The 18,464-nt window shown below is 37.4% G+C and overlaps 1 protein-coding gene across 1 annotated transcript in view; it reads right to left on the bottom strand.

Annotated features, from left to right (window-relative positions):
* IQCH (IQ motif containing H) overlaps positions 1-18,464 on the bottom strand; it is a 213,425-nt gene that overhangs the window by 140,858 nt on the left and 54,103 nt on the right. The window contains exon 5 of the mRNA XM_030875171.2: positions 2,083-2,203. Coding sequence (XP_030731031.1) covers positions 2,083-2,203 — 121 coding nt within the window. The remainder of the gene's footprint in view (positions 1-2,082; positions 2,204-18,464) is intronic.

Here is an 18,464-nt window from a genome sequence, read left to right on the forward strand (position 1 = left end):
CTATAAAGGAAAAAGACAGATGCTTGAGGAAATGACTTCTACAGGCAGAGGTAAAAGCACTTGTGAAGGCCTGATGTGAAAAAGTGCTTGGCCTGATAAGGACGAGAGAGAAGTCCCATGTGGCTGGAGCACAGAGAAAGCAGAATGAGATGAGAATGGAAGGGAGGCCAGGTCAGGCATGCCTTGTTTATAGAGTTTAGAGTTTATTCTAAGATCAGAGAGCAACTTGCCCACTGTCACACAGAGCCTAAACGGAACATTTTTATTATGAGACTTATATTCTTAACCATTGTGGAGGGCTTGGGGGAGCTTTCTTCTTTGGATTTAGCAAGATAATTCAAGAAGAAGTAGAGAAGTTTGCCCTGCATTTTCCAGAACTATTCTCTCTTCTGGATGTTGTTCATCTTTCACCACATGCTGGACTTGTGTAGGTCTGGGGTGACTTAAATGACAGTTCAGAGCATCAGGACATGTAAAAGTCTAGACACTCTATCTACATTTGTGTGGCTTGTGCTTTCCTGGTGTTCATATTACCTTGCACAGTACCAGACATATGGCAAGTACTCAATAAATGTGTTGATTAATTGGTTAATTAATTACAAATATTATGGTAGGCCATGTGTTCTCTGGCAGATAATTGAGGGATGAAAATACGATGTTTTTCTGGACCAAGTTGCCATGGCTCTAGATTTACCTTTGTTTTGCAGCAATTTTTTATTGTGTCTATTGCTAAAGCAAGTATAGATAGATAGATTGATTCATTCATTCATTCATTATTTTATTCATCTTAATTTGACCCAGGAAGAATGTAAGTGTTTCTAAAGCAAGAAGTAGAAACTCTGCTGAAGTTTTCCCAGGGAGTAAACATTATGTAAACCAACTAAAAGCATGTGTCACAAAGATTTCTAAACAACAATGATTTGTAACTAGGAAAGTAATTGTTACAGTTGTAGGAAATTTAATCAGTTAAGAGACTTATAATGATGCAGGGCTGTCTTGAGTTTTGCTGTACCCCAACACTGACTGGGTCAGCAGATAGAGGATACAGGAGCTACAAGATGGGGGACTTTAAATCTTCAGGTACCAGAAGAGCCCTGGGGAACCAACTTTAGATCCAAAATACTCCAGACAACAGTTAGAAAGTGAGATAGAAATAATTAAAGATCATCTCACTTGCTCATATTTGAGGTACAAAAGGTGATCTACTCAATTCTTTAGGGGGACTTCCCTGGTGGTGCAGTGGATAAGACTCCACACTCCCAATGCAGGGGGCCTGGGTTCGATCCCTGGTCAGGGAACTAGATCCATGTGCATGCTGCAACTAAGAGTTTACATGCCACAACTAAGGAGCCCTGAAGCTGCAACTAAGGAGCCCACCTGCCATAACTAAGACCTGGTGCAACCAAAAAAAAAAAAAAAAAAAGAATTCTTTAACATGTCAGCCAATTAAGTATCAGGGAGAAGTAAAGAGGGTTACACTTGTGACACTCAGTCCTTAGTCATTTGCTTACTCTTTCATTTGCTTTTTCATTCAACCAACAATTTAGTATCTACAAAATGCTAGATATGGTTCTAAGCACTGGGGATACTGAGATAAAGATGACATGACCTTTTGCTTAAAAAACAAGAAATCCACTGGTTTCACAAACTCTGGTATTTCGACTAAGACATGCATAGTTTAAATGCTAATTGCATAAATTCTGGCTTCATATTTTTGTATAATAGTATATTGAAATAAGTTTTTAAATGCTATCGGAAAAGCATCAGAAACTATCTGCTCAGAAGCTTGAAAAATTATAATAATATCACTTAAACACAATAATAATTTTAATGTGTAATAACATCAACATCTAAATCAATAGTAAATCTATAGGATCATGGATTTTAGAGGTGGGAAGGGACTCTAGTCCAACCTTCTGATTTACAGAGAAGGAAACTCAGGCTACAGTGAGGACTTGACTTGTCTGAAGTCATCTTGGAGAATTAGTGGCTGAATCCAAATTCAAACTCAGGCCCCCAGTCCCACCTCAGTGCTCTTTCCCTATGTTCCTAAACATATAAAATGGTTATGGAATCACTAACCTTTATTGGCATCCACTTGTAAGACTGGCACAGGGGTGAAATAGGGATTCGTGCGATGAGAAGCTGGCAGAACCGTGAGGTTGGATATGGTGGACCCTTTTATTAACTTCTGAGCCTTCACCTAAATGATCAAAAATTTGTTTTCAGCAGACATTTTTTGCCTTCAAAATGAGCACAGTTTTCTTCTTGTAAACAATAAATAAGATTATGAATCGTTTCATTAAGTTTTAATAAAGTAGCAATATCAGCTCCAATTTTATTGCTGATGAGTACCCTGTGCTATTGTCTACTGTAAGGAGTTTGTGTAATTTAAAATAGTTAATTAAATCCAATTAACATGTTGTGATTTCCACTATGCAAAGTCAGTATAGTAGTTAATAAAGGAACTATTAAGATTTTGTTCAATTTTAATGACTACAATATAAAAGTGCTAAATCTTGACAGGAGGCTTTGAATACAGCAAAGTTTTATACAGGCAAATTTTCTAGGAAATACATATTAGAGTTTTGAGGATAAAGAAAAACTGGGAGAATGTAAAGATAAATCTATCAGTCAACATTAACAGGTTAAGGATAAACTCTCAGCATACTCTTGCAGATCTTAGAAATGGTTAAAGACATGATGTCTAGATCACTTACAGTAGATATTACTTTTCCTAAAGTCATTACATGCTTTTATTATAGTTATGAAATATGAACTGTTTCTATTAAATGGTTTCTAGATTTTGAAGATTATAGGTATTGCAAATAAATCACATTTAATTGTAGAGCCCAAGCACATTATTTTACCTTTATTATAGGAGGTTATGAATTACCTGGGCCCTCTCAGCAAGGAAGATGCAACTGTTTGGTATTTATAGACTGTTTTAAATTTTCCAGTTGTTTTCCAAACATTAATTAATTTGCACAACTTCCAAGGGAACTAGGTAACGGTTTGCTAATAAAGAGCCAAGTCAGAAAGCTTAGTAGATTTGTCTCAGGTCACGTAGAGTACTAGATATGCAAAGATGATTCAATTTGAAGATTAATCTGATTCTGCATTAGTGAAACTTGCCATTGGACTCAGTTGTAGTACATCTTATTGTTCATCAAGGTCATGATGACCTTAAGGAAAAAGAAAGGGAAAGTTTCATCAAGACTCTGGGGAGAAAATCACTTTGCAAAATAAATATCTACTGGCTGAGAAATGTCTGTGAACAAAGTTATTTTAGGGCCATACTGCCAGGATGTGGTACTTAAGGGAAACTATAAGCAACTACCATCCTATGGACACCAAAACCTTTGGCGATGTTTGGTGAGGACAGTTTAAAATGACTACAAATAGGATTTTTAACAGGAAAGAGCAGACTGTTAATGCAATCGGTTTCCTTCCAGGCGAGTGGGAAGAGAAGAGGTCAGTGCTCTGGGTCTCGCCTTGATGAGAGTGTGTATGCGCATTGTGTGACTATGGAACTTCTGTCTTGCTGATGCACCTTGGTCTCCTTTCCTCATCCTCAGCTCTCCTTTCCCCACCTCACCTCCAGAGAGGAGTAGTTTCCAGGAGCTCCTCCTAACCAGGGAGGCTGAGATAATCACCCAGTGTACTGTGCTCCAGACATGGCGCAGGCATAGCTGAGGACACTCAGTATCAAAAATGGAAGGGTCTCCAGTTATCTGATTGATCTCAGGGTCAGAGAGGCAAAGGTAAATCGAAGGAAGAAAGATTCCACTTAAATAAAATTGTCAAGTACTGTGAAAGTGTAAAATATAGTTTTGGCAGTTTCGGGGCTTACAGCATCATTTATCTGGATTTTCTGAAAGCCTTTGACAAAGTACACCTGACAACCTGCTCTTGAAAGCTAAAGTAGCAGGATCTGACATCAAACACAATGTAAAGTGTGACACAAAGATGAGGGTGGAAGGCAGATGATGTTCGGATTCTCTCAGGCAGTCAGCACATTCATAACACTGGTTTCTTTAATTCTTTACATTGCATAAATCTCAACAATGTAAAAGCCAGACCCAAGGTCTAGGGCTGTGCTGAAAAGGCAGTGAGGTGTGTGTGTATGTGTGTGTGTGTGTGTGTGTGTGTGTGTGTAGGGGGCATGGAGGGGTGACATCCTGGCGAGTTTACATTTCTGCATATGCTTGGTTGGAAGAAGGACGGTAACAACCTTCAGCATTTACTGAGCATTTACTATATAACACTAACTTTAATACAATAAGCATTAAATTTCATGAGCAATGGAAAATCTAAGAGCTATGAGAGTGCAGAAGAGGTAGTAATTAACTCTGCCTGCTGGTATTGCAGAAGGCTTTGCAATGACTCTCAACCCTGGCTGTATATTAGCATCACTCAGGGAGCTTTTTAAAAATACTGCTGCCTGGGTCCCAACCCTGGGCAATTAAATCAGAATAGCTGTGCTGGGGCCTGGGCCTCGGTATTTTTATAAAGCTCCCTAGGTGATTCTGCTGTGCAGCCAAGGTTGAGATGTACTGCAGTCAGTGATACTTAAATTATGTCTTAAAAGAAGCACTGAATTATATCCCATAGAGAAGAGGATGCAATTGTAGGTAGAAAGAATGGTGGCGGCAAAGCAAAATAGCATACAAATGCATGAAGATCTCATTGAAGATGAAGGGCTCTGTGTGGCTGGAGTATGTTGTGTGTATCAGGAGGATAAGGTGGGGGATGAGACTGGAAAGGTAGGTTTAGATTAATGCAAATTAAAGAAACCGGCTTTATGAATATGCTGATTGCCTAACAGAAGTCGAGTATCATCTGCTTCTGGCTTCTCTCTCTCTCTCTCTCTCTTTTTTTTTAAAAAATAAATAATTAATTAATTTTTGGCTGCGTTGGGTCTTCGTTGCTACGCAAGGGCTTTCTCTAGTTGCGGCGAGCAGGGGCTACTTTTGGTTGCGCTGCTCAGGCTTCTCATTGCGGTGGCTTCTCTTGTTGCGGAACATGGGCTCTAGGCACGTGGGCTTCAGTAGTTGTGGCATGTGGGCTCAGTAGTTGTGGCTCACAGGCTCAGAGCATAGGCTCAGTAGTTGTGGCGCATGGGCTTAGTTGCTCCGCAGCATGTGGGATCTTCCCGGACCGGGGCTCAAACCCGTGTCCCCTGCACTGGCAGGCGGATTCTTAACCACTGCACCACCAGGGAAGTCCCCTGGATTCTCTTTTATCTCATGCTTTATATTTTATGTTGAATCATGCTTTTTGGTTTGTATACTACTAATGAAAGAATCATATTCTAAACAGAGCAATGTCCCTCATATCTGGTACTTATTACTGTTTCCAAAACTATAATTCAGAACTTTATCACTTTATGCCAAAATCCTCTATAATAGCTTAAAATTTCTTCAATATTTAAAAAATATATAAAAGCTTAAAGAAGAAAACAGCAATCATATTCCTGTCAGCCAGAATTAATTATTGTGAATATCTTGGTATATTTGCTTCCAGTGTTTTCAAATAGAAAAATCATTCTATTTTATTCTTCTGGTAATAATGATATATGCTCATTATAAAGATTCCAAATAATGCGGAAAAACACAGAGATGAAAGTTTAAGAAACCATACCAAATATCATTAGGTGATTCACTATCCCTGACGTCTTTGGAGTGATTGATCTATTGTTTTGTAAAAGTAGGACTTATATTATTAAACTTAATTTGACATGAATTTAATAGGAAGGGAAAAGGCTGAATTAAATCCAGCAAATTGGGACTTCCCTGGCGGTCCAGTGGTTAAGACTTCGCCTTCCAATACAGGGGGTGTGGGTCCGATCCCTGGTCGGGAGCTAAGATCCCACATGCCTCGTGGCCAAAAAACCAAAACAGAAGCAATATTGTAAAAAATTCAATGAAGACTTTAAAACCACATCAAAAAGATAAAAAATAAAATAAACCCAACAAATCATTAAGCCTCAAATAAATATTTCTTTACCACAAGATTCCTGTGAATTAAAAAAATTCCTTTGCGTGGGTTGGCAAATTTTTTCTTAAAGGGCCAGAGAGTAAAAATTTTAAGCTGTCTCAGTCTATTTTTATAGCTGGAAAGTAGCATAAACAATATGGAAACAAATGGGTGAAGCTGTGTTCCAATGAAACTTTACTTACAAAAACAGGTGGTTCACCCTCAGGCAGTGATTTGTGGACCCCTGCTCCATTGTTAAATAAAGGCAATTATGAAAAACATTTAGGTTTTTTTTCATCACATGTTTTTATTTTGGATAACATATCCCAGCTTCAAAAGATGGCGAACATTAGAACTTTCTTGCTACTCCCATCTCCTCTGCCTCACCTCCCAATTTTGTATTATATTATTTTTACATTGTCCAGATTTATAATATTCACATTCTCTTTTGAAACCATCATTGCTATGATTGTTTGGTATTAGTTCTACATGTGAATGGATCCAGTGCTCATCAACAGTCCTTCTGTCAGGGCTTCTTTATGCTTGAGTTCTTTATTTTGGTGGATTATTAAATTGCCTGGCATTGGTTATCAAGCAGTTCTTTCCAACAAGTGTTCATGGGTATTTTACTTCCCTGAACCTTTATACTTGAATTACACCCGGGGCCATCTTATCTTAAAACTCTGTAGACTACACCATTGTCTTCCACAAAGAATATAATGAAATTGGATGCCAGCCTGATTTTTTACCCCTTGTAGGTGATTTTTCTTTCTGCCTGGATGTCTGAAGCATTCTCTGCCTTTCAAGTTCAAGTGTTTAACTAGGAAATACCTTTATATTAAATATTCTAAATCAAAATTTCCTGGGATTCAATGTTTTCTTTCCACCTGCAGATTCAGTTCTTTCTTCACTTCCGGAATGTGCTCTTAAATTACAGCATTAGATACATCTTCTCTTTCATTTGCTGGGTTCTCTCTGTGAGGGACATCAAGTGTCCTTAAATGTTGGCTCATCTTTATCTTTCATAGTGTGGTTCCTAACTATTCGTTCTCTCCTGGTTCCTTTTAGAATAGAACACTGAGTTTTAGCTGAGCACATGGCTATCCAGTTAAAGACCACATTTCCCAGTGTCCCCTGTGGCTAAATGGAGACATGAAGCCAATAAGATGTGGCAGAAGTGATACGTATAATCTCTGTGGCATCTCCTTAGAGTGCTTGCCCTGGACTATTTTTATCCTTCCTACAGACTGAAACGTGGGTGTGTAAAGGAGCCAGCTTCAACCATTGAAATGAAAATGTCCTATAACCACAGGAATGAGGAGGTGATGGAGCATCAAGATAGAAGGAACCATATTTTGGATGACCTCCTGGAGGAGATCCTGCCAGACTGGGACTTCTTACCTGTGGACTCTTTTGTGAGTGAGAAGAAACTAATTTATTTAAGGCATTATATTTTTGGATTTCTTTGTTACAGCAGCTTAGCTGGTAACAAACTAATATGCATATCTGTTAACTTCTAATTAATCTCCTTTATTTTTTCCTCTGCATTTACTGTGCTTACAGTCTTTTCTCTATGTCAATATTTCAGTATTCAGCAGTATCTGTTCTGTTCTTTCTATTTATAGTTTACTTATTAGTTCCATAAAGTATTTTGGTATTCAATTTATTTCCTTATGTCTGCAACCTCCCTTTTTATCTCATTCTGCTATTTTATCATCTCATGGTTGAGCTCTAGTTTTACTTAATTTATGCTTCTATCAAGCTGTGCTACAATGTGAAGAAATTGTGAGAAAATTCCTTCTGTTCCTTGAGTTAGGTTTTTTCCTAGATTAGGCTTTGTCTTTTGCAGCCCATGATTCTCCCTCCCTCCTCAGCTCTTTTTGTTTTGTTAGCTGTGGGTGAAATACTGACATGTATGTAATAGATCATTAGTGACTGTGTCATTTCTTTTCCCCTTGTACATACTTGGGCAGCTATGTACAGACATTCTACTTGCTCTGATATAGTATCTCCTCCCCCATTGTCTGGTACCAATGTGTTTTCTCTCCCAACATCTGAAAACTGTATTCTGGATTTTCACCACCTTTCTGTGACCTGAGGGCATAGGTGGGAGAAGCCTCTGTTTTAGGACATACGCGGTTTTTGTTAAAATATGTAGACGCCCCTCCGTCTCCTGAGATTTTGATGAATGTATTGTATCAGGGTTTGCTCTACCCAATTGAGGATGAAACCATCCCTCCCTACCCCCACCCCCAGGGCTTTGGAACATTTTGGTGGGATCCTGAAGTAGTCACTTCTTTCAGGAAGAATCAGACACATTATTTACTTTAATTTCACTTGTTTCTTCCAAGTTCCCTTGTCAGAAGAGAAAAAAGATAAGAATGCCGCTTGGTGGTCTTCTCTCCATATTTTGTAGTATTTCTGAGAATCCCAATATTTTGAGAATTTACCAGTAGTATTTCTAAGGACTGGGGAGGGGTTAGGCTTGGAGCTGTGCTGCACCCTCTAACTCTGCTCCAGAATCTCCTGCTTGGTGAATTTAAGAAATTGTGCACAACCTTCAGGGCCATATTCAGCAACCCTGTCCCAGCACTCCTCCTCATCTGTTGGACGGGGAAACTAAAACTCAGGGAAAATGGCTGGAGCACATGTCTAATCTGCCTTTTAGTTCAGAAGCACAACTAAAATGCATGTCACTGTTTCGTGGCCCAGTGCTTTTTACTATATTTTCTTGCTTCCTGAGTTCTTGAAACTTTAGAGCAAAACACAGCTCAGGTCATCAGCTTTACTACATCCTCATAGTAAAGCTCTACCACTCCGTGTCCTCTCTCACTCCTTTCCAAGTGCCATTTAACTTAGATACAGTAGGAGTCTCAGTTTCTCTCAGACTAGGGATTACCAGTATTCTTGGAGCCTGGAGAGGCTTCTGTAGCAGAAAAGCAAGAACCCTGAGCTTGGAGCACTGGATTTGAGTCCCAGCTCTGCCATTTAATTAGCAATGTAGGGGTGGGGGTGGGAGGGGGGGTAAGTCATTTATCTTCTCTGAGTCTCAGTTCTATCTTCTGTAAAATAGGGATATTCTTATCTACAGGGCAGCTGAATTTTATGTAAAGGATTTGTTCCTGGAGGCATTTCATAATTGTAAACCACATAATTCAAGACAGCTAGACAAAGAATGGCAGATATATGGCAAAGACTGCTGGTGGACCTTCAGTGTGCTACTTAGCCAGAAACTACATTTCCCAGGCCCTATGGTAGCTTCCTGTGTCTTTGTGACAAGTTCTGGCCAGCAGTATAGGAATTGTAGTGATTCTACCAGTTGGAATACAGACAAGATGGTGGGAGTGTAGCAGCCATCTTAGATCACAAGATAGAAAATGGCCTGTTCAGGAGGATAGAGCAGTAAAATGGTAAGTGTGTGGGTACCTGGCATTGTAGAGCTGCTGTGTCAGCCATAAACTGCTCTGCTCAAACTGTGACATGAGAAAACATTAATTATTGTCACATTTAATCTACTGGGTTTTTTAAATATAAATTTATTTATTTATGGCTGCGTTGGGTGTTTGTTGCTGCGCACGGACTTTCTCTAGTTGCAGCGAGCGGGGGCTACTCTTTGTTGCGGTGAGCGGGCTTCTCATTGCAGTGGCTTCTCTGTGGAGCACGGGCCCGAGGCATGCAGGCTTCAGTAGTTGTGGCATGCGGGCTCAGTAGTTGTGGAGCACAGGCTTAGTTGCTCCAGGGCATGTGGGATGTTCCCAGACCAGGGCTCAAACCCATGTCCCCTGCACTGGCAGGCAGACTCCCAACTACTGCGCCATCAGGGAAGCCCCTAATCTACTGTTATGTGTTACACTTGCTAAACTCATATTCTAAATAACACAGGATATTTTTATTTACTCAAGTGGTGCCTTCCTGTGGAAACTTAAGCTTAAATATATCTTAAATTCACTCAGATTGATCCAGCTTTGAAAGAAAATGAAATTTTATTGTTTTTTAAATTGGGGGGCATTTGAATTATTTCAAACTTTGTGTATAAAGCAAGAATTATTTTACATCATGGTATTTCAAGTTTATATAATTCAATTTAACATAAAATTCATCATTACTGACCTTCCATAAGGCCATTGGTAGGAATTAATGTGTTAATATATGGAGATGCACACCATAAACTTTTTTTCCTACCAGAAACTGGGTTTTATTTTTGTTTCACATTTTATTGTAGTATAACTTTTTTTTAAAGGCACAAATCATAAAGTCATCAACTGATAAATTTTTACAAAGTGGACGCTGTGGGTCACCAGCCTCCAGAACAAGAGGTACAGCATTACAAGCACCCCAGGGGCCCCTCTCTTGCTCCTCCCAGTCACTACTATAACCCAAAGGTAACCACTATTCTGAATTCTGTTATCAGCTATTATTTTTTTCTGTTTGTGAACTTTACATAAATGGATTATTACAGTATGTATTCTTTTGTATCTGGCTTTTTTCTTTTAAAATTGGTGTGAGGTTTACCCATATTTTTATATATAGCAGTATGTTCACACTATGGACTTTTAAGTATTGATTTTGAGTTATAAATTATATTTATAGCTATAACCATTAAGACTTGAGCCTGCAACCTCCCCCTTTTTTTGCATTGCTTATGATGTTCCTTCTGGAATATTCTCTCTCTTTTTCTCAACTCTGGCTACTAAATTCCTGTCACCTTTTAACAATTGGCTTAAAGGTAACGTCCTCTAGGAAATTACCTCTGATCTCTTCCTCCTCTGAGTTCCTATAGCTTTTCTTTGTACTTTGCTTATTACATTTACAACATATATTTTAAGTATTTGTATAGTACCCTGGTGGCATTACATAATCCAGAACTCATTTAATTCTGTCTTATTTTCTCAACTGAAGAAGAAATAGAGCCATAAAAGTTTAAAAAAATATAACCACTTAAGACTTATTGGAAAGTAGCAATTAACATAACCATATTAATAGCAAATATTTTTCATTTTGATAAAGATAGTATTATACAATGGCAAGACTAAAAAGTGACCTAGTTACAACTGTGATAATGATAGAGTAGCTTATTACAGACTAATCCTCCTGAAGATAACAATCATAAATTCTGGATAAAATATTTTTTTAAAAACCAACTATTTGAAGGTACTGAGATAAATTGAAAACTGGCAGAAGCTAGAAGGGAGTTGATGTTGAAAGAAGGGAACTGTAACAGTTGAGATTTATGTGTGTGTGACTTTGGTCCGAAAGTACTTCTCAGTCCATGAGATGCAAAGTGGCTATAATTTAGGAAGAAAGGCACAGTCTTACTGGCTAAGGAAGTAAGAGGATGAAGTTTAGGGCTGTCATAAAGGCTGAAAATGAAGGGGAATCCCAGAAAGGAGGAAGTTGCAAGTCAGGGATCCATAATTTGCAAATAAATAGCATGCAAATCCTTGGCTGACCTTTGAGCTACACATATATGGAAGAGATTCTAAGAAGCCCAGCAAAGATGCAACAGTTAACAATTTGAAAAAAAACTGAGCAGAGATTCCAGCTGCTACCCACCAAGGGCAGAGTTTGGAATTTGAGTCTCGCCAAATTAATTGCCTGCTTGAACAAGAATTAACACATTCTAGAGCATGGTGACAGAATTCAGAGTCTATGCAACACGTAATTTATAATGTCCTCAACGCTATAATGTCCTCAATGCTAAGAAATGGGAAAATATTATCCACACAAGAGAAATAGTCATCAATAGAAACAGACCCTGGAGGTGATGAACCAGTTTACTGCACAGATTGTGGTGATGGTTTCACCACACTCATCAAGTTGTATACACTAAATATGTACAGATTTTGTATGTCAATCATGCCTTAATGAATTAGTTTTTAAAAAAAGAAAGATATCAAGATAATCCAGAGAGTAGAATTAGCAGATAAGGACTTTAAAGCTGTTATTACACATATTTTAAAAACCTTAAAGAAAAATATTATCATAATGAATTAACAGATGGAAAATCTTGGTTGAAAAATGAAAACTATAAAAAAAAGAACTAAAGGGAAATTTTAGAACTGAAAAGTAAAATGTCTGAAATGAAAAGCTTGTTGGATAGGCTTGACAGCAGTTTGGAGTGAGCAAAAGAAAGGGTAGTGAACTTGAAGAGAGATCAGTAGATGTTATCTAATCTAAAGAACAAAAAGAAAAAAATATTTAAAAAATGAATAGATCTTCAGTGACCTGTGAACAATATCATGTTGTATATTTTGTATGTAATTGAAGTCCCAGAAAGAAAGGAGAAAGAGAAATGTGGAGAAAAGTATTAAAGAAATAATGGCCAAAATGTTCCCCAGTTTTCTGGAAAACATAAACTTATAGATCCTAGAAGCTCAATGAATCTCAAGGAGCATAAAGACAAAGAAAATTGCACATGGACACATCATGATCAAACCCCTGGAGAACAAAGACAGAGAAAAACTTGAAAGTAGCCAGAAAAAAACAAAAACAAAAAGATGCCGTATATACAGGGAATCAATGATCTGAATGATTACTAACTTCTCATCAGAAACAATGGAACTTTAAAGCATTAATTAAAAAAACCCAAAACCTGGCAACTCAAAATTCTCTATAAAGGCAATATAAAGACTTTTTTTTGATAAAAGAAGACACATAAGCAGTATGTGTTACAAGAAATGCTTAAAAGAAATTTTTTAGGCTGACAGAAAATGATGCAAGATGGAAACTCAGAACTCTATAGTAAATATAAAAGACTATATATTTTTCTCCTCTTAATTTCTCTTAAAGACAATTGACTGTTTAAGGCAAAAAAATACAACATATTGTGCAGTTTACAATACGTGTAAGTTACATGACAACAAAAGCACAAAGAATTGAGAGGTAAATAGAATTCTATAGTTTGCAAGTTCCTTACATTGTATGTGAACTGGTGCAATATTAACTCCAAGGAAACTCTAATAAGTTAAGGATGCATACTGTAATCCCTAGGGCAACCACTAAAAATAATACAAAGAGGTATAACCTAAAAGCCAATAAAACAGAATATTAAAATTTTTTTTTAAAAAAAATCACATAATCCTAAGTCAGGCAGGAAACAAAGGGACAAAAAAGAGTTGGACAAAATAGAAAACAAGTAGAAAAATGGTCGTTCTAAATCAAATCATGTCAATACTTACATTAAATGGAAATGGACTAACTGTTAATTAAAAAACAGAGGTTAGCAGGCTGGATTTTCAAAACAAGATACAACTATAAGCTATCTATAAGAGATGGATTTTAGTTTTAAAGACACAGATTGAAGTAATAACAACAAAAAAGAGATTTATATATCATGTAAACAGTAAGTGAAAGAAGGAGTGGCTATATTAATATCAAAGTAGAATTTAAGACAAGGAGTATTATCAAAAAGAAAGAGGGATAAAAAGCTCAATTAGTTGAGAAAACATAAAAATCATAAACATGTATGCCTCTGATAACATTAACACAAAAAAATGGAATAAAAATGATTAAAACTAAAGAAAGAAATAGACAAATCTTTGATTAGAGTTGAAGATTTTTAAATTCCACCCTCAGTACGTTGTAGAACAAATAGATTTTAAGAATCATTAGGAATATAGAAGATCTTGGGAATTCCTTGGTGGTCCAGTGGTAGGACTCCATGCTGTCACTGCTGAGGGCCTGGGTTCAGTCCCCGGTTGGGGAACTAATATCCCACAAGCCACGTGGCACGGCCAAAAAAAAAAAGTAAGGTCTTATCAACGTGGGTTTGATTACAGAAACTAAGTATTCTCTAAATAATGAAAAAAATATATAGAAAATCTTAGTATCACCAATAGCCATCCTGACCTAACTGATATTTATAGACCACTATAACCAACAATGGTGAGATATACATTCTTTTCAAGTGTACATGAAACATTCACTAAAATAAATTATATCCTGAGCCACAAAATAAGTCTCGATCAATTTCAAAAGATTTGAATCTTATAGAGTATATTCTTTGTCGCCAGTGGAATTAAATTAGAATTCAGTAAGAATGAGAAAACTGGGGCTTCCCTGGTGGCACAGTGGTTAAGAATCCACCTGCCAATGCAGGGGTCACGGGTTCGAGTCGGGGAAGATCCCACATGCCACGGAGCAACTAAGCCCCGTACACCACAACTACTGAGCCTGTGCTCTAGAGCCTGCGAGCCACAACTACTGAAGCCCGCGCACCTAGAGCCCATGCTCCACAACAAGAGAAGCCACCGCAATGAGAAGCCTGCGCACTGCAAGGAAGAGTAGCCCCCGCTCACCACGACTAGAGAAAGCCCACGTGCAGCAATGAAGACCCAACGCAGCCAAAAATAAAATTAATTAATTAAAAAAAAAAGAATGAGAAAACTAAAAATAAATTAAAAATCCCCAAATATGTGGAAATTTTTTTTTTTGTTTTTTTTTTTTGCGGTACGCGGGCCTCTCACTGTTGTGGCCTCTCCCGTTGTGGAGCACAGGCTCCGGCCATGGCTCACGGGCCCAGCCGCTCCGTGGCATGCGGGATCTTCCCGGACCGGGGCATGAACCCGTGTCCCCTGCATCGGCAGGCGGACCCTCAACCACTGCGCCACCAGGGAAGCCCAAATATGTGGAAATTTAACAACACACTCACAAGTCAAAGAAAAAAATCATTAGAGACATTTTGAACTGAATGATCATGAAAATGCAACATATCAAAATTTGTGAGATGCAGCTAAAAACACTGCTTAGAGGGAAACTTATCAGTCTAAATGCTTATTTTAGAAAATAAGAAAGGTCTAAAATCAATGATCTAAGATTCTATCTTAAAAAGCTTAAAAAAAGAGTAAAATAAACTCAAAATAAGTAAAAGGAAGAGAATAAAAAAGATAAGAGGAGAAATACATGAAATAGAAAACAAATAACAGAGAAAATCAACAAAGCCTAAAGTGATTCTTAGAAAAGATTAATAAAATTGATAAACCCCAGCAAGAATGATCAAGAAAAAGAGAAAGCATCAATTACCAACATCAGGAATAAGGAAGAAAGAGAAAAGAGAACAAGAGAGATAGGAAGAGAAAAAGAAAGAAAGAAGAAGGGAGGGAGGGAGGGAGGAAGAGAAAAGGCACCCACAGGGTCACCGTTCTCAGAACTGGAAAGAGTCTTAGGATAATGAAAGGGTAGTTAGTAGCAGAAGTGACCCTGGGATTGTGAACAGACTCAAAGAATGTGGTGAGTAGAGATGACCATGGAGGAGATGCCAAAAGAAATATTATTTGGAACACACAGAAGTCTGAGGTACAAACATCTGCACACCTCACAGGCCCTGAACAGTACATCACATTAAAAAAAAAAGTGGAGTTTGTTATGATGCCCCAAAGCCCCCAAGAAAATATTAAATCCCAGTAAAATGTGAATGAAGATGGAAAAAATGTAATGTTTTCTAAAAATTTTTCCATTAAAAATAGTTAAAATAAAATCCAGCCCTTAAGCAAAATTTCTCAAAGTTTGTTCCTTTGAATATGGTTCTATAGCTGTTCTGCAAAGAGGGTTCTGAGGAAATTTTGCTAACATTGCTAATGGCATCGGCCCCTCTCCTCCTAAAGATTCTTAATGTACATCAGCATGTTAGTGACTGCAGCTGGCCTAGTTGTATGAAAGTCAGCCTGTCTCTCTTTAACCTCATGGTCACCACTTTTACAGGACCACAAAACCCTCCTTTCATGGGATACCTATTAACATTCCAAGGAACCAGTATTCTTTGGAATACATATTGGAAAAAACTGATCAAAGGATTAAAACATAGCTAACAACAGTACTTGCTATAATTTGTTACTATTAGACCATTCTGCAAAGTTAAAACGTAAGTGATAACTTGATTTTACATGAAACTTTTCTTTAAAGGAACTTGAAATACAATGGACTCAGGATTTTCTGATAGATTCAGACTGACAAAAATCTAACTATTTTTGGTTCTATTTTGTCTCTCTATAGTAGCATTAAGTGTAGCATTCCAATAGAAATTTTTAAAAACTGGAAGAGTAATCACTCCAGATTGAAAAAAATCTAGAAAAGTGAAAGAATAATAAAGTACTGGCATTTCACCTGCATGTTTATTACATCTCATACAAGAAAAAAAAATTGGGGGTTACTTATGCTTGTGATCTTTGCATAATGGTGAATATTAATACCACACCTTCACTCAAACATTGTCACAGGACATGGAAAGGAAAGCAACAGGAATACCTCTGCCTTCTATATAATTTTTTTATGTAAACCTAGGGCTATGTATTACAAATTGATGCTTACAATCTACTGTCTCACCCTTTACTAGCGACTACATGAGAGGCGATGAGTTTAAATGGTAGTCCTTTCAGTTAAGATCTAAGAAAGTCTTTGCGAGTAGTTTATTGTTTTTTGTAATTATTTTTGCTATTGATATTTATTCCCTTATTATAGAACAGTGTGTCAGTCTCTAGGCATTTTTGTTTAAATACTGGCTAGGGTCACAAGTGAAATGAAGTTTGGTCCTCATTTACCTCATACTAGCCGTTGGGTTGGCACGCAGCTGCAGAACTGCTGGGGCTCTTTTTATTTAATTTGGCATCCTTTCCTGAGCAGTATTGAGACTTTTAGTTCAATGACTCCACTGGGCTTTGCCATAATTTCTATGTTGTATCAGTAAAGTCTTCAGAAGAGATGCCTAAGCAAACCTGAAAGCAGGCTAGGAATGCCTCTAGTTCAGGTGTTTTTAAGTCAGTGAAGGAATTGACTCCCCAATACAAATTAAGTCCATTAAAAATTACAACAGTATTCATTTAGTAAAAAATCTGATTTTTAAAGTATATTAGATCAGCTTAATACCATGTGTGTGTGTTAAGAGTTTGTCCTTTTTGCACAGATTCTCTTGGAATAATTTTCCTAGACTCCGAATCAGACTGTCAAGAAAATACATGTCTAAATTTTGAGTTAGCCACATGTTAATTACATGACTTGGTCATATATCTTAACCTGTACAATCCTGAGAGTGTTATGGGAATAATGATCTCTCTGACATGCTCTGAGTATGCAGTGATAACACATAAAAGTCACTACGACAGGGTCAGGTATATAATAGGTCGTCAATAAATGCTTCGTTAAATGTATTAATGGAAGATGAAGACATCAATGCCTTCTGTGAATTTTACTTCCACAGTCAGAAGAGAAAACAGTTTCACCTGGTCTGCTTTCCTGTATTACATGTCCTATGTTGATGGGCATACATGCCCGATATTCCTTTGGAACGGAGCCAAAGGAAAGAGATTTTGAGCGGAATCAGAATTATAGATTGTCAGAACTGGATGATATCTTAGAGATGATTTGATCCAGTGCCCCAAGTTTACAAATGAGCAAATTAAGTCCCAAAGAGTATAAGTGATTTGCCCAAAAATCACAGAGAAGTTAGTGACAAATCCAGGACTGGAGCCCAATGTAAACAGGGACTTTTCTTGTAATGGGGATTGTTAATATTGTATGAGGCTAACAGTGTTTTTAAAAATCTTCCTTTTCATCAAAAAGTCTACAAATAAAAAATGCTGGAGAGGGTATGGAGAAAAGGGAACCCTCCTACACTGTTGGGGAGAATGTACATTGTTGCAGCCATTATGGAGAACAGTATGGAGGTTCCTTAAAAAACTAAAAACAGAGTTACCATATGATCCAGCAATCCCACTCCTGGGCATATATCCAGAGAAAACCCTAATTCGATAAGATGCATGTACCCCAATGTTCATAGCAGCACTAGTTACAATAGCCAAGACATGGAAGCAACCTGAGTGTCCATCGACAGATGAATGCATAAAGAAAATGTGGTATACACACACACACACACACACACACACACATATATATACAATGGAATATTACTCAGCCATAAAAAAGAATGAAATAATGCCATTTGCAACAACATGGATGGACCTAGAAATTATCATACTAAATGATAAGTCAGACAGAGAAAGACAAATATCATATGGTATCACTTATATGTGGAATCTAAAAAAACGGTACAAATGAATTTATTTACAAAATAGAAACAGAATAGACATAGAAAACAAACTGGTTACCAAAGGGGAAGGTGTGGGGAAAGATAGGTTAGGAGCCTGTGATTAACAGATACATACTACTTTATATAAAATAGATAACCAACAAGGACCTACTGTATAGTACAGGTAAGTATACTCAATATTTTGTAATAACCTATAAGGGAAAAGAATATATATATATATATATATATATAGCTGAATCACTTTTCTGTACACCAGAAACTAACACAACATTATAAATCCACTATACTTCAATTAAAAAAAAAAATCTTCCAGGACTTCCCTGGCGGTCCAGTGGTTAGGACTCTGAGCTTCCATTGCAGGGATATGGATTCGAGCCCTAGTCGGGGAGCTAAGATCCCGCATGCCACGTGACAATCTTCCTTCAACTAACTTGAAAAATAGTTC

Source organism: Globicephala melas, chromosome 2 (genome assembly GCF_963455315.2).
Source record: "Globicephala melas chromosome 2, mGloMel1.2, whole genome shotgun sequence".
In the NCBI taxonomy this organism is placed as follows: Eukaryota; Metazoa; Chordata; class Mammalia; order Artiodactyla; family Delphinidae; genus Globicephala; species Globicephala melas.